This window comes from Mobula birostris, chromosome 17 (genome assembly GCF_030028105.1).
Source record: "Mobula birostris isolate sMobBir1 chromosome 17, sMobBir1.hap1, whole genome shotgun sequence".
Classification (NCBI taxonomy): Eukaryota; Metazoa; Chordata; class Chondrichthyes; order Myliobatiformes; family Myliobatidae; genus Mobula; species Mobula birostris.
The window spans coordinates 63699679-63723499 of NC_092386.1; the positions used below are offsets into that span (position 1 = coordinate 63699679).

Here is a 23821-nt window from a genome sequence, read left to right on the forward strand (position 1 = left end):
ACAAACGCTAGACGAAATCACTGGTAAGCTTACTATTGAACACCGAACCTATGTTCGGGTATTTCTTAAATACTCAATTCTTGGTGCCCAAAACATAATTATCAATTAACGGGAATGCCTTAAGCCTTTAAAGAAACTGCGCAACGTATTCATACTCTGGGGAGAGATAGAGAGTTTAAATCTTGGAAGCTAGCGTGGTTGGGAGCGACTCGCCCTCTGACATACTGGGTTGAATGAACTAAACTGATTAACTGAAAGAGACAAACACAAGGAATTCTGCAGATGCTGGAAATTCAAGCAACACACATCAAAGTTGCTGGTGAATGCAGCAGGCCAGGCAGCATCTCTGGGAAGAGGTGCAGTCGACGTGTCAGGACGAAGGGTCTCGGCCTGAAACGTCGACTGTACCTCTTCCCAGAGATGCTGTCTGGCCTGCTGCGCTCGCCAGCAACTTTGATGTGTGTTAACTGAAAGAGAAACAGGTGCAGATGGAATCAAACTGGGTGAAGGACAACCAAACTAAAAGCTGAGGGTGTGGCAGATGGGACAATTTAACTTTAAAATCATCAGTTCTTCCACCATGGCGACAGTGAGCATAGCAATAAGACACACGGTGGTCAACCTGCATCAGCAAGGTCTCTCCCAAGCAGTAGACAGGAGGTTCTAGATGTGGTGTCCAAGCTCTTCTGAAGTAATGGGCAAGGTTGAAGATTGGAAATGCAGTGGTCGGCCACAGAAACTGAGTGCAGCAGATGAGAGATACATCAAACTGATGTTCTTGTTAAATCGGAAATGGTACAACCCTGTTATCAGCTCTGAACTCACAGAAACCACTGGAACCCAAGTACACCCCTCTATAGTCTGAGGAAGTTTTGCCAGAAGTGGTCCTCATGAAAGACTTGCTGCCAAAAAGCCATTCCAAAGTGGATACAAAGCCAAGAGACTCAGCTCCACACAAAAACACAAGGACAGAACAACGGCAACAAACACTCTGGACTGACAAGTCATAATTTGGAATTTGTGGTTCAGATAGGAGGCAATGTGTCCATAGAAAAGCTGGACAGTGCTACATGGATGAGTCTGGAGTCAACAGTGAAGCATGGCAGAGGTTTCCTGCATGTTTGGGACTGCACTTCTGCAAATGAAGTTGGTCAGAATTAATGAAATCCTCAATGATCAAAAGTACAAGCAGATTCATATCCATCACACAATACCATCAGGGAGGTGTCTGATCAGTTCCAGTTTCATTCTCTAGCAGGAAACTGACCCCAAGCACATGGACAGTTGTAAAGAACTATCTTCAGCAATGAGAAAAACAAGGAGTTTTGCAACAGATGGTATGGCCTCCACAGAACCCTGATCTCAACATCATTTTGGCTGTGTGGTATTACCTGGAGAAGCAGAAGCAAGTCATACAGCCAAAGACGGCAGAAGAACTGTGGCAAGTTCCCCAAAATGCTTGGAACAACCTAGCAGCCAATTTTCTTATAAAATTTCATGACAGTGTACCTAAGAGAATTGATAGTTTCAAAGGGAAAGGCTGGTCACACCAAATATTGATTTGATTTAGTTTTTTTACTGTTTATTACTCTTTACTTTTTAATATATATTTAGAAGCTTCATTTCATTATTTTTGAAAGCATCTTCATTTTACAGATTTTTTTAACATGTACCAAGACTTTTGCACAGAACTGTGTATATATGTTATGATTTGACCACTGTAGCACAGTGACCAAGGCTGGCAAGAAGATATTAGGCCATAAGACAAGAAGGCATAGGAGCAGAATTAGGCTATTTGGCCCATTGAGTCTACTCTGCATTTCCAACATGGCTGATTTATCATTCCTCTCAACCCGATTCTCCAGCCTTCTTCCCATAACATTTGATACCTTTACTGATCAAGAACTTATGAACCTCTGCTTTAAATATACCCAATGACTTGGCCTCCACAGCGATCTGTGGCAATGAATTCCACACATTCACCACCCTCTGGCTGAAGTAATCCCACTTCATCTCTGTTCTAAAGAGAGGCCTAGACCCCCCCACTGTAGGAAACATCCTCTCCACATCCACTCTATCTAAGCCTTTCAATAGGTTTCAATGTAATTTCCCCCCCACCCCATTCTTCTAAAGACCAGCAAGTACAGGACCAGAGCCAGAGTCCTCATACATTAACTCTTTCATTTCCATAACCATTCTCATGAACCTCTCTGGACCCTCTCCAATGCCAGCACATTTTTTTCTTAGATAAGGGGCCCCAAAACTGCTCACGTTGTTCCAAGTGCTGTCTGACTAATGCCTTACAAAGTCTCAACAGACACCATGTTCGTGTGGTAAGCGCAATAGCTCGGGGCATCAGAGTTCAATTATGGCGTTCCCTGCATCCTCCCTGTGGAATGTGCGAGTTTTCCTCAGGTGCTCTGATTTCCTCTCACAGTTCAAAGATATGCTGGGCAGGTTAAAAGGTCATTGTAAATTGTTCTGTGATTAGGTTCGGGTTAAATGGGGATTGTTGGGGGTTGCTGGTGCGGCACATCTTGAAGGGCCTTCTTTGTGCTCTATCGCTAAATAAACATTACATCCTTGCTTTTATATTCTAATCCTCTTGAAATGAATGTATTTGCCTTCCTAACCACTGATTCGACCTGCAGGTTAACTCTTAGGGAATCCTGCACAGAGATTTCCAAGTCCCTTTGTGCCTTCCGGTCAAGATGGCATCTGCATACAATGCTCCTTCAGCTGACATCTGCTGGATAGATCATGAAACTATTTATGTCACTTCTTTTATGTCTTTTATGCTTGTTTTTCATCTTTAATGTACTTCTGGAACTGTTGGAGCCCATAATTGACAATTTGAAGATCATCTGGGTGTTTCAGCACTCTGCAGTCTCGGGGGCGGGGGGGGTGGATTCCAGGAGTCAGAGCAGCGTGTGGGAACCTCGTGGTGAGAAGGGTGCAAGCTGATATTCAACTCTCTTTCGCCAATTAAAGCTTCCATTGTTTGCTGATTAAAGAGATGAGGGAGATTGAAACACCAGCTGCCTGCCTTTTTATCACTGGGGATTGATCTACTGGCAGTGAGAAGACACTGCCTTTATATCACTGGGCATTGGTCTACTGTCAGTGAGGAGAGACTGCCATTTTATCACTGGGGATTGGTCTACTGGCAGTGAGGAGACACTGCCTTTATATCGCTGGTGAGATCGCTTTGCTCAGAGAGAGGAAACCACCATTTTATCGCTGGTGAGATTGCTCTGCTGTGGAGAGGGGAGACTGCCTTCTTATCGCTGGTGAGATTGCTCTGCTGTGGAGAGGGGAGACTGCCTTTTTGTCACTGGTGAGATTGCTGTACTACAGAGAGGGAGAATGTTGCCCAGGTTTTCTGCATTTTGGATGTGGACTTTCATTCTTATGGATTTTTGTATTCTGTGTTTTTTTTGCCTGATCTTTCTTGCTTTTTTGTGTGTGCAGGAGGGGGATTTGGGGGTCAATGTGCCTGTTCTGTTTTAGTTTATTGTGTGGGGAGGAGGGATTTGGGGATTGATGATTGTGCTGTCTTTCTTTTCTTTCTTGGTTTCACGGCTACCTGAAGAATTTCAGAGTTGTATACTTTGATAATAAATAAATGAACCTCTGAACCTCCGATTTCTGAATTTTCTCCCCGTTTAGAAAATAGTTTACACCTTTATTACTTCTGTCGAAGAAGAATCATACTGTACTCTATCTGCTACTTCTCCTAATTTGTCTGTCCTTCTGCAGACTCCCTGCTTTCCTTAATACTACCTACCCTTCCACCTATCTTTGTATTGTGCAAACCCATCAAGCACAAAGCCATCAATCCCATCATCCAAATCATTGCCATATAATGTGAAAGAATTGGTCCCCTGCGGAACACCACTAGCACCGGCAGCCAGCTAGAAAATGACCTTTATTCTCACTCTTTCCCTTCTGCTAGTCAGTCATTCTTCTATCCATGCTAGTATCTTCCTGTAACAACATTGGCTTTTAACTTGTTTAGCAGCCTCATACTCAGCGGTTCAACAGCAACATATGCAGGAATGTGTTACATTTCAGGCTGTCTGAAGGATAAAAAGTGAGATAGTTCTGATGAGAATGAGTTCACTAAAAATTTTTTGTGAACAGGGAATCACCTTAAATCAATGTTTCCCAACCTGGACCTCTTATACCATAAAGCAAAATGTTGGGAACCCCTGCCTTAAATTATTAGCACATATCCCTCATACAGGAACATGATTCAAAGCGTCAACTAGTCCTTTGCCTCTACTGGTGCTGATCTAACCCATTGAATTCCTTCAGCAGTTTGTTTTTTTGTTCCAGACCACCGCACCTGCAGTTTCTTGTGTCACCACTGATGTCCCGTATTTGTAGAACTTCCGTTGCTATTAATAGCTCCTATGCAAGCAGATTCCACTAATCACCACTCAACAAATTTGGGAGCCACACATTTGCATAGAAGTCCTAAACTTTTTCTTGCAGAAACAGAATGCAACAATCACTATAATCCAGGCTGTGGTATTCTCCCAGATATAGTTGCAGGATGACTTTAGAGCCACGTTACTTGCCATGCAGGTAATCGCAGCCTGCGCTGCATCTTCAAGTTGAGATGCAGATGAACCAAATCCCTTAAGTGCTTTGCTTTAATAAGTAAATGAACCATACATCTTGAGCAGATATCTTCTCAACGATTTCTTCCAAACACAACCTACTCCTATTTAATACTTGTTTTGGGTGTTTCCAGCCTACCCAAGTACTCAGATGATTTCGCTATGTTTTTTAATTTTTGTATAACAAATTGTAATGTATGTTATTAATGTGCATGTGAATATAGGAGGTATTAAGCAAAGTCCTACATGGCAGGTTGGTCAAAAGGAAGCGCATGAGATTCATGGAGAATACCAAATTGAAACAAAGGTTAGTCAGTGGGACAGAAAGCAAAGGTTCAATAGGTATCCTTGGGACCATATCAGTTATCAGTGGGGCAACAAAGGAGTATTCAGTTCCTTGTTCTTTGGAGCATATGTAAATAGCAAGGCATTATTGTAAAAGCACAATAAGGATTTGGTAGATGGTATAATAAATGAATGCATGGTTGACCAATTGACCATGAGCAGGAGAATCCAAACTGCATGAAGATTCAAGATTCAAAGCACATTTATTATCAAAGAATGTATAAATTACCTTGAAATTTGTCTGCTTACAGGCAAGAAACCTGAATAACCCAATTAAAAAAAACAAAAATCACTGTGCAGAGAAAGAGAAAGAGAAAGAAAACACATTGTGCACACAGTAGAAGCAAGCCAACAGCATTCCAAATCAGGGTGAGTCCCCAGGTCCACTCCCAGAGGTCCCAGTTCATCACACCAACTGAGCAAAAACACACAGCAGCCGGGTCAGTTCACAGCCTCACTGCCACAGAGAAAGGAATGAACATTTGCGGGAGAGCACTACTATTGACTTGTTTCTGATTGCACTGTGTAGGGTCTTCTTGTCTGGCTTATATAACATGCGTTATCTGAATCCACATGGCTATGAAGCTGCCACAATCTTTTCATTGTACCTATACCTCAAAGTACTTGTGCATATGACAATAAAATCAACTTGAACAAAATGGGATTACAGTAAATGGACTCTTGATGGCCTGTGTGGATTCTACAGGATGAACAATGCTGCAGAACTCTAGAACATAGAAGAAAGATTGAAAACCAAAGGGCATCGCATTAGGAAAGATCTTTTCACTTAAGAGTGGGGTAGGAACCAGTAGCAAAGGATGGCAGAGTATTTAGATATGCATTTGAATAACTGAGACTTGCAGTATTATGACTAAGTGTAAAAGATGTGATGAGGCTGGGAAGCTGTTCCACAACCTGATCAGACTGATGAGTTCCAAGGTATACCATAAAAATATTTAGAGAAGGAATTCCAAACCTTAAAATTTATGCTGTAAAATTTTCCTTGAGCCAAGAGGCTTAAAGGTTTTCTAGAAATGCATCTACTGTTTGATGTAAGGGAAATATAAAATTAATAGAGCATTAACATATTAGTTCCAAAAGTTTTTCTACTAGGACAACAGCAAGGAAGTTCTTCAGAATTGTTGACTGTCAAACACTCAACCACTGGAAAGACATTAACAAAAACAGCCTAGGTGAGTGACTGCAAAAGACAGACTATTTGTACCTGAGAGAGAGATTTGCTGAGAAGCTGGTAGATGGAATGACTGAAGGAATGAGAAGCAAGTTGCTAAGGCAATAAACCAGTTGTCTTTTGTATATTCTATGCAAGCCCTTTTGACAAAAATGACAATTTCATACAAGATTTTTTAATTAATTTTTATTTAAATTACCACATTTAGAGAACTGTACTAACTGCTGTCATATTAAACAACTGTGCAGCTGTACATTTGAATGATAGATGAAATCTGGCTTACTAGAGATATTAAAATATAAAAATTACTCATTTTACAATTCAGTATGGTGAAGAATTTGATAGATTACTGCATATTTAGGTACCAGAATCAAAATTTCATCCTTCAATTCATTCGTACTACCATGATTCACCCAGTGCGTTTATAATTTCTCAATATAAATCCTGAAGAAAAAGTGTCAGCAATATGTCATATTTTATATAGAACAACTGTGTTATCATCTGGGCAGAGTATGAAGGCTCTGAATGGGCTTTGACTAGAAAATATCAAAAATACCACCATAAAATTATAGATCCCTTTATATATGGAGCACAGAGAAATAGGACTGTCAGATATCAGAGCAGATATTCAATATAACCACCAAAACATAAAGCAGGAGCTGGTCTTTGCACAGAAAGAAGTCAAATGGATTGTTAATTATGAATGTGCAATCCTCTCCAATTGTCTTTCTTCTCTGCAGTCCAATTGGGTGATGTTTTATGACTTGGTGGGGCATTTTTATTATATATACAGTATATAATAAATCATTTAGAACTGTAGAATCTCACATTTACATCATAAGGAAATCATCCAAAACAAAATCCAGTTGATACTAAAAAAATACAATATGGTCAGAACCATCCTTTGTGAAATTTGTACAAAACACTGCACTACTAGACCATTGGTAAAAAATGGCAGAACTGCCTTAAGACATTTAGTGTTCAGCAGTTACATTCCAAAGAATCTCCTTTCCATAAAGCACAGAACAGAACTGGACACTTCATCATTCAAAATGACATAGCACTTGTCCATCCATATTTTCATGTACATCATGTTAATTCTAACCATCTAGGCACACGTACAGTTTGAAATGTTTACAGTCACACTCCGGACATCGTCATAGTGGTTCAATTCTGTAGAGATGTTGCACTTTTGTTAGACGAAGGGAGACTCAAAACACTTGCGACACCACTCAATCCTGTTGCAGGGTGGCAAATCGATAGCTTGTGCTACATTCAACTGTTCTTCTGTCAGGCGCTCATATGCTGATCTGTATTCTCTATCGAAAGCATCTGTTTTCACAAATTTCAGGTTAGATGAGGGTGCAGAATTAAACATTATGATCTTGTGTTTTGTTTCCAAAGTTGTTAAAATGGCTGGAAGTCAACAAAGGGCAAGACTAGACTAGAGCAGACCAGGGAGGTGGTCATTCAACTGATTGTGTCGGTGTCAAGTCATTAATAGAATTGTCCAATTCCATCCCTCTGTTCTTTTCTTAGGGTTCTCCCCATGTAAATATTTGATTCTCTTTAGAATCTACTTCCAACACTCTCAGGAAAATCATTCCAGCTCACTGCACACCATTTTAAAAAGTTTCATGTGAATCTGTTAATAACCTTGAATCCATTTCTGTTGATTACAACCTTTTTGCCATGGAAACACGAGAGTGAACACCTTTATCCATCACCCTATAACACTTGCTACTTCAAGGGGGTAAATAATACCTTAATCATTCACTCCACTAAATAGAAGGCCATTCAAATAAATCTCCTTTGTTTTACTTAAAATTTTTAATGTCCTAATACAGAATCAGCTCTTCTGCACAACCCCCTTACATTAGTATTCCAGTTTCTCTACGAGTAAAATAATACCACTTTTAAAAAACGTAGACTTGTTCTACCACATTCAAAGACAGTTCAATTTTAAAACAGGATGCATGAACACATTTACTTTCCACTGCCTCTGATTAGATTATTTGCCACATATGCCCATTTTCTGAGGATTCCTCCTGAAGTCAATGTCGTCCTTCTCACTGTTTACACTGGAGAAATTGAACCAATTGCACCCTGTTGACATTAAGTTTTGTATAATGGCAGTATAATGATATTTTATTAAAAATATAACAACTCTTGGAGCTCATCCTTGTTCGGCATCATCTGGTCTAAAAAGCTGTTTCAAAGACATTCAGGTTTGTTTTTTTTTTAAAACCAATTTTGTGTCCATGCATTCACTCCCATCTACTTCAAATCTACAAACTAACCTATTGTGTAGTTTGAATAAAATAACTTAAAATCCATTTAAAGAATACTCCCAATACTATTGTTGCTAACTTCAAAAGAGCATAAACAAATTAATCAAAATTAATTCATTTTAAATATCTTAGTGATTTTCATTTCTATTCCATACTTATAATACTAGGGACTAGCCTTTTATAAGAAAAATGCTTAAAATTACTTTCCCACAAAATTTCACATGGAATTTTATTCTTTGCACAATATTTTAAGTGTACTACATTGTTTGGGTGGCACAAAGGTAAAGCTGTTGTCTGAGTTTGAGGGACCTATGTTCAGTCCTTACCCCTGGAGCTGTGTGGGCTTTCTTCCACAGCTTGAAGAGGTGCAGATTGACCAATTAAGTGGTTATAGTCATTTACCCCTAACTTAAAGGTGAGTGATAGAATCTGAAAAGATTGATAAGAACATGGGAGGAAAAAAATGCAGTGGAGCCCGGGCCAGAGAGAGAAAAATGAACCGGTTTGGTCATTGCTGGAGTGGACCTAGTGCTGGATCGAAGCAGCAGAGCTCAGGCCCAAGAGTGAAAAACAAACAGGCGTTTGGCTGACTGAATCTCTGAGGCAGATTAAAATATTGATTCATCAAAGCTGATGGCAAAGGACGGCTCAGTTCACTACTCTGAACCAACTCTGCTGCTGTGACCTGCAGCCATCGAATTCCTAGACCAACTGTACCACTCCATGTCTGTGGACCTACTTTTAGGGCTCTGTGTTTCATGTTCTCTGTGCTTTGTTTACTTTTTTTCAGTGTTTGCATGATTCCTCCCCCCTCCCCACAACACACACACATTGGGTGCTTGACAGTCTTTGCTGTGCGAGTTTTTTAAAATGAGTTTTATTCTGTTTCTTTGTTTTGTGGCTGCCTACAAGAAGACAAGTCCCAAGGTTGCATATAGTATACATACTTTGATAATAAATGTATCTTTGAACTTTGAATAAAATGGGACTGGGGTAAGTGCATGCTTCATTATCAGCATGATAGCTCATAGGGCTTCTTTTGCTGCTATATTACTGTGACTCTATGGTGCTATAATTTATGATAAAGTTTTGAAAGCAATACAGAATGAATGAATAAATATCTTGCAAACTGGGTAAGATGACCCTAGCTTCGAGTACTGCAAATTGCTAAAAGATGCTCAACTTAGATTAGTTAAAGATGCCAGGCAATTTCTTGTACTGGACAATAAAGTGAACCACTTAAACATGGACAGTCTCACCACTTGTCAGGTGCCATGTTACCTTAGGTTTTCATCCGCAAGAGATGCAGATATTTTAAGTTTACTTTTGCTTTACACTTAGAACCAAGTGTTTTGTAGACATTCTGAAGATTTTGCTAAGAAAAAACATTAACACACATTCTGGATTTAATGCAGAAAGTTTCAAGATTGGTTTCAAAGCTTTTGGACAATTAGGAAGTCAATCCTACTTACCAATATCAATATTCTCTCTCCCGAGGGCAACCAAGGAAAGAAACAAAATTTCCCTATACATACTCCTGTAGATAAAGGAAACAACTCCAATGAATTTCCTACCACTTGTTTGTACTGTATACACTTGGGTTCACATCTTAAAGTCATCAATATGAACTATTCTAGACTTGAGGTAATGTCTGCTTTCACATTATTCCCAGGTAATACGCAAAAGAACAAGTTACACAGATTGGACCAAAAGTTACCCGTTCCTGGAGATTATATAACAAAATACAGATTTAGGCATGGACAACAGCTCCCAAATTTTCTATTTTGCAAGCAATAATCATGAATATCTAACCTTTGTCGTTTGTTTTCAGGATGTTTGCTGATCTCCTTCAGCAGTAGACACATAGGTCCAAACACATCATTAGTCTGAATACTTCTCACAATAATGTGCAGGGGACTCTTCTCCACCTGACTATCAGGAGTTAATCCACCAATCAAATTTTTATCTGTGGATACACAAGATTAATTTGAGAGATTAAATAGAAGAATGTTAATTTTGAAGACACCATTGAATGTATTTTGTTCCTGCAGTGCACACAAAATTAACCACACAACAAATGCATTTTGAAAATAAGATAATAATCCAAGACTTGGGCCTCAAAGTTCAAAGTACATTAATTATCGAAGTATGCATACAATATACAACCTTGGGATCTGTCTCCTTACAGGGAGCCACAAAACCTTCAAAAATATTTTTTAAAATATCGTCAAACACCCAATACGCAGAGAGAAAAAAAAATGTGAAAATCAAAGCAAGCAAATAGCTTCAGAGCTGAAGTTTTACAAACAACACAGAGCCAGACATCACTGCAGCTGGAGCAGGCTACAGCCCAAGTTCATCGCAAAGCTGAGTAAACATTATGAGACCATCGATGCAAAGTCAGGCATCATTGCAGCCAGAGCAGGCCACAACCTCGGTTCAGCGTGGAGCTGAGTAAACGTTGTAGAGCAATACTGTGCCTCGCCTTGACACCCTGACCTTTTCAATCTGGCCTAGTGCTTAAACCATACAAATATCGGGTCGTTCCTTGCTCTTGGAGATGCCATACCTCTGCCTTGACCCCACCTCAGCCTCTGCTTGCCTCGGTAATGCCTTTCCTGCACCTCTGCCTCTGCCACCACTTGCCTCGACCATTTCTCTCCTGCGCCACTGCTCACCTCTCCATTGTTAGTGTTGATCATTATTAATAAAGTGTTAATGTCATTTAGTAGCTTTCTTTGTTTTGATTTCGCTGGGATCACCAGAGCCATCTTAAAACATAAGCTTAATACCTCTTTGTGCAATTGGATCCTTGGTTTTGTCACTTCCAGACCCCAGGGAGTTGGGATTGGCAACAACATATTCTCCACAATCTCCATCAGCAGAGGTGCACCACAAGGCTGTGTGCTCATCAGACCCCAGTCCTCATCAGTGGATCAGAGGTGGAGAGAGTCAGCAACTTTAAATTTCTCATTGTTATTATTTCAGAAGACCTGTCCTCAGCCCAGCACTTAAGTGCAATTACAAAAAAAAGCAAGGCAGTGCCTCCACTTCCAGAGGAGTTTGTGAAGATTTGGCATGACATCTAAAATTCTGACAAACTTCTATTGATGTGTATTGGAGAGTATATTGACTGGCTGCATTACTGCCTGGTATCAAAACAGCAATGCCCCTGCATGGAAATTCCTACAAAAAGTGGTGATTATGACCCAGTCCAATGCTAGGGAGGGTAAAGCCCTCCCTACTACTGAGCATATCTGTCACACAACAGCAGCATCCATCATCAGCGACTCCCCACCACCCAGGATATGCTCCTTTCACTGTTGCCATCAGGAAGGTGGTACAGAAACCTCAGGGCTCACACTGCCAGGTTCTGGAACAGTTATTATCCCTCAACCATCAGACCCTTGAACCAGAAGGGATAACTTCACTCACCCCCATCCCTGAAATGTTCCCACAACCTATGGACTCACTTTCAAGGGCTCTTTTATGTATTTACACAGTATGTTGTCTTTTGTAGACTGGTTGAACACCCATCTTGGTGTGATCTTTCATTTATTCTATTATGATTATTATTCTATTATGGATTTCATTGAGTATGCCTGCAAGAAAATGAACCTCAGTGTTGTATATGGTGACATACATTTACTTCGGTTATAATTTTACTTTGAACTGCAATAATAATTCTGTGCCCTCCCAAAAATACCAGAACAGACTGGATTTTGAAAATAAATGCAGCAGCATTGAAATGAGTAAAATAAGTAACCCAATACACACACACTCCAATTTACATGAAACCATTAAAAAGGTCCATACTTGTGTTTGTCATGTTGCACATGACTTCTCTGCATTAAAGATGTCAGATTTCTAAACGTAGAATTATTTCCATCCACTTCAACTTGCACATTTACATTATTTAGTTTTGTACAGAAATAATTCTCATTTAATCTGAGAATTTTTTGCCCATTAGCACCAAAATGAGAAGTAATAATTGAGGCTGGGGATGGTGGGGGGGGGGGTGGTTAATAAGAAGAGGTGGAAGGGATGAAGAGATCAAAGGGGTGGGGGGGGGGGGAGTGAGTGAGTTAGACAGCTTGTCACTTACTCCTGTTTCTCCAACGTGTATACAATGGGTCACCAGGCTCTTGATGAAGATTAATGTTATCCCAGAGAAGCTGTATATACACCAATTTGCTGTCCTGTGAAAGATCTGACAGAGACATCTGGAAGGGGAAAAGTATGATAATATTTTACCAAATGAAAAACTATTTGCCAGTGAAAATACATATCTATTCTATTTATTTGTACAGAACAATAAAGAAAATTGGAATTATATAAGGGATTACATAAATTTAGAGCAACAAAATATATAATCTGTAAGGTATTAAAAACTATTTTAAGATAAATTATTTGCAAATACTATTTTGCATATTTCTACAAAACATTGTTTTCAGCACCCACACAAACTCCACTCTCTGTCCACTATTGTTCAGACAATACAGGTGTTGGTATAGTAGAGTAAGTAGCAAGGTAATTAACTCATGGCAAGATTTCAGTGTTTAATTTTGAAGCATGGCAGAAATATTACAATTCTACTGCCTCATGATCATAAGAAATGAATAATTAGTACTCAGAAGTTACAGTTACAAGCTATTTTTCTGATTCTTAAGTACCCACAGATTGGTCAAGTTAATTAAATGGATGTAGTCAGAAATAATAACAACAGCAACACTAGTAGTACCGGTGGTAATGATCATAAACTCACTGAAACCTTCTGTAGCACATTATCCTTTATTGTACCAGGATCCAAAGTGCTACTTTTATATAACTTACAAAACTAAAATTACATTGGAAACATGCGAATAACTCTGGCTTCAACTCCAAGAGACTGTAAATGCTGGTTTAAACACAATCTACTGTGTGCCAACAAATTGTGTTTTGTTAAGGTAACATTCATAAACAATCACCTATACGTGTCATCTAACCACATGATCACCAGTCCTTGACATACCTGCATTCCTTTATTACAATGCTCAGAAGTCAGAATGAGTCCAGGCAGGTAGCTTGGCAAATCTAGCCGTCTGAAATACCAGACAAGGTTCCAGAAAATAATTGGATGCTGGTTAATAAATTTGGAACTGTGTATCACTTGATCTCCCTCATTATCCAACAGAGACTCCAACTCCTTACGCAGTACTAATGGACTTAGATATGGAACAGACACAGGCTTTGGGTTAGGCCTCTTCTGCAGACCCGTAGGATCCTAGAATACAATGCAAAAATAGGCATGGTCAATCCAATCCATACTTTCTTACAAAATATCACTCTCCAAAGAACAAGAGTATAGTCTGGCTTACTAAGTAAAAAAAAAAGATATGAATCTTCTAAACAAGTAACATCTTTCTGGACAAAGGGATGAGAAATTATATAGAATATGATCAGGCTTCAAGGTGACGTAAATCTAGAAAACTGACTCAGTTAATCTGTATTTGACCTAGCCAATCACAGTACCTTGGGAAACAATTAAAATTGAGACTATGCCAACTCAAACCCAAATTCACATCAAGCCCTTTCGCACATTACTTCCATACAACAAACTTCAAGATCATCTGAGTAGCCACAAACCACCTTGTACAATTTTGCAAACCCCACAAAGCTCTAAAAATTCTACATTCCTCTAATTTTGGTCTTGTGTATTCTATGTTTTATCCATTCTACAATTGCCTTACATTATCTGAGAACTGTGCTCTGGAAATCCCTACTCTAACCCAGCAACTACAAGCCAGTCAGCTTCACCTTGATGATGGAAAGCTATTAAAAACTTTGATTCAGGGCAGGATTAATTGTTGCTCAGAGGAAAATGGATTAATTATAGGAAGCCAATACAGACTTGCTGCAGAAAAAAAAATTGGTTCCATCTTACAGCACTGAATTGGACAGAAAATAAAATCAATAATTCCAGAGTGACACACAAGTTAAAACAAAAAAAAAAGTTGATTTGTGACCCTATTTTAGAAGATGTCCATAATCTGAACCTCATTTTCCTTCCTTTGAACGACAGAATTAAATCTGTTTACTCGAGGAACATTTGGCTTCTTTTGATAACATTTATTATCAAAGAATGTATAAATTATACAACCTTGAGATTGACAGGCAGTAAATAATCTGTTACTTAGCACCAAATGCCATTTCAAATAAAGATTACAATTGAAAATCTTTGAACTGAATGCTTCCGTTTTAAAATTATTAAAACATAATAAATTACATTAGTTTTATTTCCACAATTCAATGGCACCAATCTGAAGAAGTCCTATTGAAAAGTTCATTTTATTTTCAAAGAAATAATTCTATTGCATCAATTCTTTTATATCCTTACCACACTTTCATGCAGACTGCTTGGTAGGCTGGTTGTTGAAATACCATGTGCAGGCCGCTGAGACACATCCAAGTTTTGTAGCGGGCCACCTACACTGTAACTTCGGATCAAAGATCCTGTCCGTTGAGGGGCTTCATTACTTCCATTATTTGCCAGGTCGTGAGGACCCTTAGATAAAGCACTGATCCAAAAGGGGTAAAGAAAAAAGTAAATCCTCATATAGGATAATAACAGAGCATAAAAAGTCATTTGGTTCAGTAAAACTAGAAGTTTCATCAAAATGACAATTCCACTTTATCACTTTCACAAAATCCATCAATTCCCCCTCTTCACCCACTTTGAAAACTATATGTTTCCATCATCTACTCTGAAAGGGCCGTGCCAAACCCTAACCTAAGGCTACGTCCACACTAGACCGGATAATTTTGAAAACGCCAGTTTCGCATAAAAACGATAGGCGTCCACACTAGGTGTTTTTGAAAATACCTCCGTCAGTGTGGACGGAGGGTCAAAACGAAGAGAAAAAGCTTCGATTATGGATTTATCTGGTTTAGTGTGGACGTAGCCTAAGACAAATACATGCAGAACCAGGCATTCACACCTTATTCCAACTGCCATGCATCTCATCTGCATATCAAAACTTTCAGATTAAATGTATTTAGCTGTATTTTACTGTTGCAGAAAAAAACATTTCCCAGAGACTGTAAAACTGGCAATTGACTATAATGAAAGAGGCAAATTTGAAACCCAAAAATCCAAACATTAGAGTGAAAAGGAACAGGGTTGTAATCTCAATCTTTTCCTGAGTGATTACTGGGAATATTAGGAGCAAAATATTCTCTCTGTAATTTCAAGGGATATGTTAGGAATAAAAACACATGCTTTAAATTAGCAAGTGATTTGGAATGAGTGTCCTAGAACATTACAATAAAACAAGGCAAAAGATGTCATCTGCATTTCACTGTAACTACCTTTTATGTTCGGAATTGGTTTCCTTCTGTTCCACAGGAGGCAGTGGTGATTCTTCCATGTTAATAAGATCTGAGGTATCAGAGGCAGAGTCAGTGTTTTGCACAACAGGTTCTGCTGCAGTGGTTACATGCTGGTTGTGCAAACTGTCACCAGACACACTGGATTTCAAATAAAAGCTGACAAAAACAAATACCATGATCTTTAATTTGCATAATTTATGAAAGTGCAAACAGATTTTGTAACTTTAAAACAAAAAAACTTTACTGAGATAAATACCAATTTGGATTTGCCACATCTCATTGTCACAAACAGTTGAAACTAATACACACACCATTACAATTAAAAAAAGTACATTGTTTTTATCAGAACTCAAAGCAATAGAATCGTCATTTTCTTCTGAACATTCAGGTTGCCAGCACACTGAAAATTTCTGCTGCAGGTACTCTTGCCTTCTGCATCAAAGAAAGGCTTGGAAAAAATTAAGAACCTTCAGTACTACATACAAGTAAAAAAAAATTAACAGTGCTGTACCTTCCAGTATCTCGCAAGTCCTTAAACTCAATATTTAGCACTGGCAAGAAAGCATTTTTACAAAATGGACAAGTGGTGTTAAGGTTAGAGTCATCTGCACTCCAACCGGACATAATCTCCTCATCATAAACCAAAGCTTCACAGACATGACACTGAGAACAGCTGGACATCAACACCTTTGAAAAGAAAAAAAATTGCACAATGATAGGTTAATCAAGTACTACTTATAAAACTGATATTTCAACTATTTTTGTTACAAAGATTTAGGAATTTAGATTTGGTTGAGAACAGAGAATCAATGAGGAGTTGTGTTGAATTACAATTTAAAAAAAAATCTACAAAACTGTCAGCAAATAAATGCAGATTAAAATTACTTTCAAACATCAAATTCACAGCACACTACCACAACTGGCTAAAATGGAAGGAGTTTCACTGAAGGGAACAGATAATTTTATATGGCTGGAGTTTCACTCAAGACCTAATATATGCCACTTTCCTGAACTTACTCAATTTTAAATTACTTGTTGCTAGGATTTCTAGAAGCCCTCCCTAGTTAGTGAAGGAAGTTTCATTCCTAAGGACCTGTAATTATGCAGAAATTCATATGGCAGGAGCTACCGTAAAATCAACTCATGATGGATACAATCTGCCAGGTATGGTGAAAAATGAGTCAATTTCTTCTAGAAATCAAAAGCAAACTTCATTGTTTTGACAAGCTGAAACACACATGCCATAACCTACGGCCATTATTACCCGATGTGAACAACTTATTCGTAAAACTAGCTCCTTTCCAGAAACTCAATCTAAAATATTTAAATGTGGCTCATGCTTATGAACTCCTCTTGATCTCCAAATGAATTCCTTACCCCTCAGTGAAGCAAGCAAAAACTATTAAGCAACAAAAAAAAAAAAATCCTGTTGTAGAAAATAGTCGTTTTGTACACATTTGCAAGTTGGGAGTTTGTTGCATTACTGAATTCTCAGAAAAAGGCAACACACTATTAAACATGACAGCCTGAGAGCTCAACAACACAAATAGTTAATAACATATACACTTGAGACACATTACGTACAACTGGTAGAATCAAATTTGAATGCATGCTTGAAATCCAAAATGAAGCCAGAAAAATTTTGAGATATTCAGCTGATCAGGTTGCATAATAAATTATATTTCAGTTTTCCTAATTTCAAATTTTTTTTCAGTTTTTCTAATTTCTCCCATTCATGCATACTTCCAACAATTGTTGAGCTTTTTGCAAAGACACGAAATATTGGAGGAACTCAGAACTGGGATGAAGGGTCACAACCTGAAAAGTTCAGCAGTTCATTTCGCTCTCTAAATGCTGCCTGACCTGCTGAGTTCCTCCAGCATGTTAGTTTGTGTTGTACTTCCTGTTCCATTTTTACTTTACACCATTGCTGCTTCTTCAATTCATCTTTTCTGCTTCCTCCTCACTTCCACATACCCAAAACTGTTTCCCACAACCACTCCTCCCACCCAAATTCTCCCAGTTTTCTGAAACAAATAGCCAACTTCAAGCATTAATTAATTCTTTCTCTAGAGAACCATATGGTCAAAAATGAATTGTTTCCCCTTCAGTTTGAGAGTGTCCAAGGCAGCTCAAGTCTTCTATGGGATCCACTAATTGCCATGTGAGGGCAGTGACTTCGATGAAACGAGTGGGTGAGTTGCTTTGCTCATCATACACTCCTTTTACCATTTGCATTTGGCTTCTACATGCTCCTGGAGAGATTCCAAACATCTTTACAGATGCTTCTGTCAGATCATGAATTGTTAGCCCAGAAATTTCCATAAGTCTATATTTTTTTCTCCTTAAGGCAGCTTTGAAAATGCCCTTGAAACTTTCGCTCTGCCTTTCTGGAAGTCACGTACCATGATGGCACCCAAAACAGGATTGTACATTTTGGGAATCTCATGTCAGGCTTGTGATGATGCAGCCCAGCCATGAGCTACTTGAGTGTAATCAGAATCTCAATGCTGTAAGACCGTGGCTGGAAAGATGACAACATGGATTTAGAATCAGAATCTGAATCAGGTTTAATATCATCGGCACATGTTGTAAAATTTGTTAACTTTGTGGCAACAGTACAATGCAATACATGATATAGAAAATAGCTGAATTACACTAAATACATGTATTTAAATAGTTAATTTAAAATTAGTACAAAAACAAAAATTAAAAGAAAGTATTGAGGCAGTGTTCATGGGTTCAGCATCCATTTACAAAACAGATGGCAATGGGGAAGAAGCTGTTCTTGAATTGCTGAGTGTGCCTCATCCGGCTTCTGTGCCTCCTTTCTGATGGTAACAATGAGATGAGGGCATGTTCTGGGTGGTAGAGGTCCTTAATGACAGACTCTGCCTTCCTGAAGCACCGCTCCTTGAAGATGTCTTGGATAGTACAGAAGCCAGTACCCATGATAGAGCTGACATATTACAACTTTCTGTAGTCCACAATTTATCCAATAAATACCGAAGATTTTACAAACACTGATCATACTTCACCAGTGCTCTGAAGTGCCTAATGCAAGTTATGTCTCCAATTCAAACAGGAGGGCAAGGATCACTGTCGTTCTCTAGACCACAAGCTCAGTATTGGGCCTGAGATCTTGGCCTTCACATACATTTCTTCAGGTAGCTGAGGGCAATCTCCAGGCCAAAGAGGATGTTGATTTTATCACTAGTATCTCTTCTCAGCTGCCAAGAAAGTGATTAACACTGACCATGGTCCCAACACAGATGTCCATTGATAGGGTTGGTGTTCTGTGGTAGCACATATTAGTCAAAGACCTGCACTACCTTCATTTTCTCACTTTGTCAAAGAATTCAGGGAGGGGGATATAAAAACCATACAAATTCCAGAGGTGCAGTTTAGCTTGGAAGGATTTAAGGTAGATAAATTCCTAAGGCCTGACATCTCACAGGAAGCCAAGAGAGGAAATTGCTGGGTTCTTACAAACACATTTTTAAATCTTCATTGACCACAGATGAAGTACTAGGTGATTTGTTGACAGCAATCATGGTGCCTTTATCCAAGAAGGGCAGCATTAGCAATGAAGCAACTAAAATTAGGCCACTTATAGTCGTACTAACAAGAATCAGTCTTCAAATGTCAGCAGTAATTGGCCTTGAAATTACACAGACTGTAGAGAAATCGAACACTCAGTCTGTGAAAAAGCCAGTTTACTGGCCCAGAGAGATTGTTACTTTGATAGTGCAGCTTTGCTCAAACCCCACCTGTACTGAGACCTAATCAATGATGGGTGCACAAAAACCATTGGTTGCATGCCATTATGGAGGAGGACGATGATAATTCCTCTATCCCAGAGTATTATCGAATCTAGACCGATGGGGGTTTAGAAGAGGAGGCAGATACATTTTTGAAAGACCAGGGAATTAAGGAACTGGGACTGAAGAGATAAGGCAAGGTGCAGATAAACTGTGAATGGTGGGAGAGGCTTGAAAGGCCAAGTGGCCAAATCCTGCTTCTATTCATTTATTTAGAAATACTGTGCAGAACGGGCCCTTCCAATCCAACAAGGCATGCCATCCAGCAACCCACCTACTTAGCATGAGCCTAATCACAAGACAATTCCGAATGACCAATTAACCTACTAACTGGTACGTCTTTGGATTGTGGGAGCAAACTGGAGCACCTGGAGGAAACCCATGCAGTCATGGGGAGGAGATACACACTCGTTAAAGATTCTCACTGGTATTGAACTCTGAACTGTGACATCCCAAATAGTAATAGTGTCGCACTAAACACTACACTACAGTGGCTCTTATGGTCTTGTTGCATTTCTGTCCTCCTTTTTGTTAAGTCTTTGTGTTTTAAGTGGTGTTTTTAGTCCATGAACACAACATATTTTCAACTTACTGCCTCCTAAATTTTTGCTTTGATCTTATTATTAGATGCTGTCTGGCTTAAGTACTTCCAAGATTTTGCAACACAAATTAATCTGACAACTCAATGACTATTTGGATTTAGGCATGACATTACATATTCAGTCCAGAGATTATAAACCAGTCTTGCCAGGGCTAATGCAAATGGCTGGTTTAAGAAAATAACTTGAAGAACAGTTTTAAATAGGAAAATAGTAAAGCACTAAGGATTCATTATTACAGTTTTCTTTACTGAAATTACTTCATTTCTTACATCCTTCACATACACGAGAAGTAAAAATCTTTACGTCACATCTCTGTCTGAATGTGCAATTCATTGTAATTTGTAATAAATAGCATGCACTACAGGACAATCAATTTAGCATAGAAATACAATTTATCAGCATGAATTCATCAGTCTGATGGCCTGGTGGAAGAAGCTGTCCCAGAGCCTGTTGGTCCTACCTTTAATGCTGCAGTACCTGGGGTGTATGGGGCGTCAGGGAGGGGTAGCACCTCTGGTGGGGGAACATGTCGCGCCCCTTTCAGGGCGGGTTGTCCACCTTTGGTCCCCACCTGGAACTCAGTTCTCACCTGTGGCTCCCCGTAGCTGTTTGCATGTGACAGCGGCCACACCCCAGGCAACGGCTTTGACAAGCCAGCTAAACCAGGTGAAGGTAGCTGACGGGTCTCAAACCCTCGGTGAGATAGGGAGTTGTCTATCCCAGCATGTGAAGACAGACTCCGGCGGATTGAGCGGACAGATCAATGGAAGGTCCAAAGGTCAAGAAGGCGGTCTCTGCAAGCGTCATGGAACGCGTAGAGCATAAGACACAGAAGACGTCCCGGTCATCCACTGCGCCTAGTCCCATCTCCAGCCGTCTCAACTCTTGTCTTGCCACTAGATCAAGATGGGAATTGGGAAGAGAGAGTGAGGCTGACGCTGCGCAACTCTCCCTCACCTAAATCCAAATCAAGCACTAGTCTTGAAACCATCAAAGCCGGCTGGTGGCGCAGTGACATCAGCGCCGGACTCCAGGAGCGAAGGTTTCCGAGTTCGAATCCAGTTGAGCCGCTCCCGGGCACGCTTTCCATCCGTGCCAGGGTGAGTGTCGAGATAGCAACTCGACCTCGTAAAAAGTACTAATGGTGTCGTGGTCTTCATCGATGACCATGGACGAACCTTACCATTTCCTAGATGGTAACAGCTGGAACAGTTTGTGATTGGGGTGACTCAGGTCCTCAATGATCCTTTGGGCCCTTTTTACACACCTGCCTCTGTAAATGTCTTGAATAGTGGGAAGGTCACATCTACAGATGCACTGGACTGTCCACACCATTCTCTGTAGAGTCCTGTTACTGAGGGAAGTACAGTCCTCATACCAGGCAGTTATGCAGCCCGACAGGACGCCCTCAATTGTAACTCTGTAGAATTTGACCTTGTAGGACCCTGTAGTCCTTAGGATTTGGGGACTCGTGCCAAACTTCTTCAATCATCTGAGGTGAAAGAGGTGCTGTTGTGCTTTTTTCACCATACAGCCGGTATCCTTGGTGATATGTATGCTGAGGAACTTACAAGCTGTTCACCTTCTTAACCCCGGATCCACTGATGTCAATAGGAGTTAGCCCATCTCCATTCCTCCTGTAGTCCACAACCAGCTCCTTTGTTTTTACAACATTGAAGGAGAGATTGTTTTCTTGACACTACTGTGTCAGGATGATGACTTCTTCTCTGTAGGTCCTTAAGCAACCCCTCAGAGCATTTGCTTATTATTGAGATGAGTGTGACAGGAGAGCAGTCATTCAGACATGTTACCTTGGTCTTTTTAGGTATAAGAACAATGGTGGATACTTTGAAGCAGGAGACCACTCTATACTGCAAGAAGGAGATTAAAAATGTTACTGAGATCAGGCCAATCAATGTAGTACTGTCAGCAAATTTAATTAGCAGATTGGAGCTGTGAGTGGCGACGCAGTCATGGGTATACAGAGAGCGGGGCTTAGGACACAGCCCTGTTGGGCTCCTGTGATGAAGGTCAGAGGTGAGGGAGCCCACTCTTACCACCTGCCAGCAATCTGACAGGAAGTCCAGGATCCAGCTGCATAAGGCAGGGTAAAGGCCAAGGTCTCTGAGCTTCATGTCAAGCCTGGAGGGAATTATGGTGTTGAATGCTTAACTATAGTCCAAGAACAGCATTCTCACATAAGCATCCTTCTTCTCCAGATGTGTAAGGATGGTGTGTAAAGATGTGGCTATTGCGTCATCTGTCAATCGGTTGTGTCGCTAGGCAAACTGTAGGGGGTCCAGTGTAGGCGACAGCAGGCTGCAGATGTACTCCTTGACCAGCCTCTCAAAGTATTGCTTATTATTGAGGTGAGTGCGACAGGACGGCAGTTATTCAGACATGTTTTCTTGGTCTTTTTAGGTACATGAACAATGGTGGATATTTTAAAGCAGGAGGGCACTCTACACTGGGAAAGGGAGAGATTAAAAATGTCTGCAAACACACCTGCCAGTTGTGCTGTGCACACCCTTGAGTACCCACCTTGGGATGCCATCCGGTCCCACAGCCTTGCGACTGTCCACCAGTTGGAAACACCTGCATACTTCAGCCTCAAAGCTCCCCTCAAGCTCTCCTCGAGGCTTCAGTGTTGGTGACACCAAACCGAGCAAAAAAAAGATTTAGTGGTGCTGCCAACATCACTGCCTCTCTCCCAGATGAGCCGTGTTTAGCTTTGAAGGCTGCGATGGTGTGTAGACGTTGCCATAAGCTGCGTGTGTTGTTTGTGGAGAGTTATGTCTGGATCTTGTTCCTGTATTGTTGTTTCACTGCCTTGGCAACTTTGCGTAGATAATAGTTGCATTTCTTGAGTTCCTGTTGGTTACCAGCAATGTAAGCTCTGACTCACGCGGTAAGAGCAGCACACACAGAACTGCTGATCCAGGGTTTCGGGTTTGGATAGGCCCTGACTCATGACCTCATCTCCAAAATTATTTTGCACCCGGCATCCAAGATGGTATTATATTCCCTTGGCATGATTCTTTTTTCCTGATTTTACTATCTTGCTGCAGTGCCTGCATCAGCTCAGAGCTGTACTGATTACTAATTAATCTCTGCCAGAACCTGATCCACCAATCACCCCTCCAGGTAACTTTGATGCAGAAAATTGGTCTTTCATGATCTTGGTCATTCAGATGCAGAAATGAGTAGTTTTGTAAAACCCTCACCACCATTCAGGGCCCAAAACAGTCCTTCCAGGTGAGGTGACACTTCACCTGTGAGTCTGTTGGGGTCATATACTGTGTTCAGTGCTCACAGTGTGACCTCTTGTATATCGATGAGACCCAACATAGATTGGGAGACTGCTTCGCTGAGCATCTACGCTCCGTTCGCCAGAACAAGCAGGATCTCCCAGTAGCTACCCATTTTAATTCCATTTCCCATTCCGATATGTCCATCCATGGCCTCCTCCACTGTCGGGATAAGGACACATTTAGGTCAGAGGAACACCACCATCTTTCCCGCTCCAAGTTTCACCTATTGCCTGGCATTTCTCTCTCCCCTCCCCCCACCTTTCAAA

At 40.2% G+C, this 23821-nt stretch overlaps 1 protein-coding gene across 3 annotated transcripts in view; it reads right to left on the bottom strand.

Moving 5' to 3' along the window:
* Positions 1-6339: 6339 nt before the first annotated feature.
* The window catches only part of dennd4c (DENN/MADD domain containing 4C), a 149569-nt gene continuing 132087 nt past the window's right edge, over positions 6340-23821 (bottom strand). For all 3 annotated transcript variants that reach the window (XM_072281796.1, XM_072281795.1, XM_072281797.1), the window contains 8 exons: positions 16333-16508; positions 15801-15977; positions 14830-15010; positions 13465-13716; positions 12559-12676; positions 10266-10419; positions 9926-9990; positions 6340-7494 (listed from right to left, as the gene is read on the bottom strand). In XM_072281796.1, coding sequence (XP_072137897.1) covers positions 7358-7494; positions 9926-9990; positions 10266-10419; positions 12559-12676; positions 13465-13716; positions 14830-15010; positions 15801-15977; positions 16333-16508 — 1260 coding nt within the window. In that variant the 3' untranslated portion in view covers positions 6340-7357. The remainder of the gene's footprint in view (positions 7495-9925; positions 9991-10265; positions 10420-12558; positions 12677-13464; positions 13717-14829; positions 15011-15800; positions 15978-16332; positions 16509-23821) is intronic.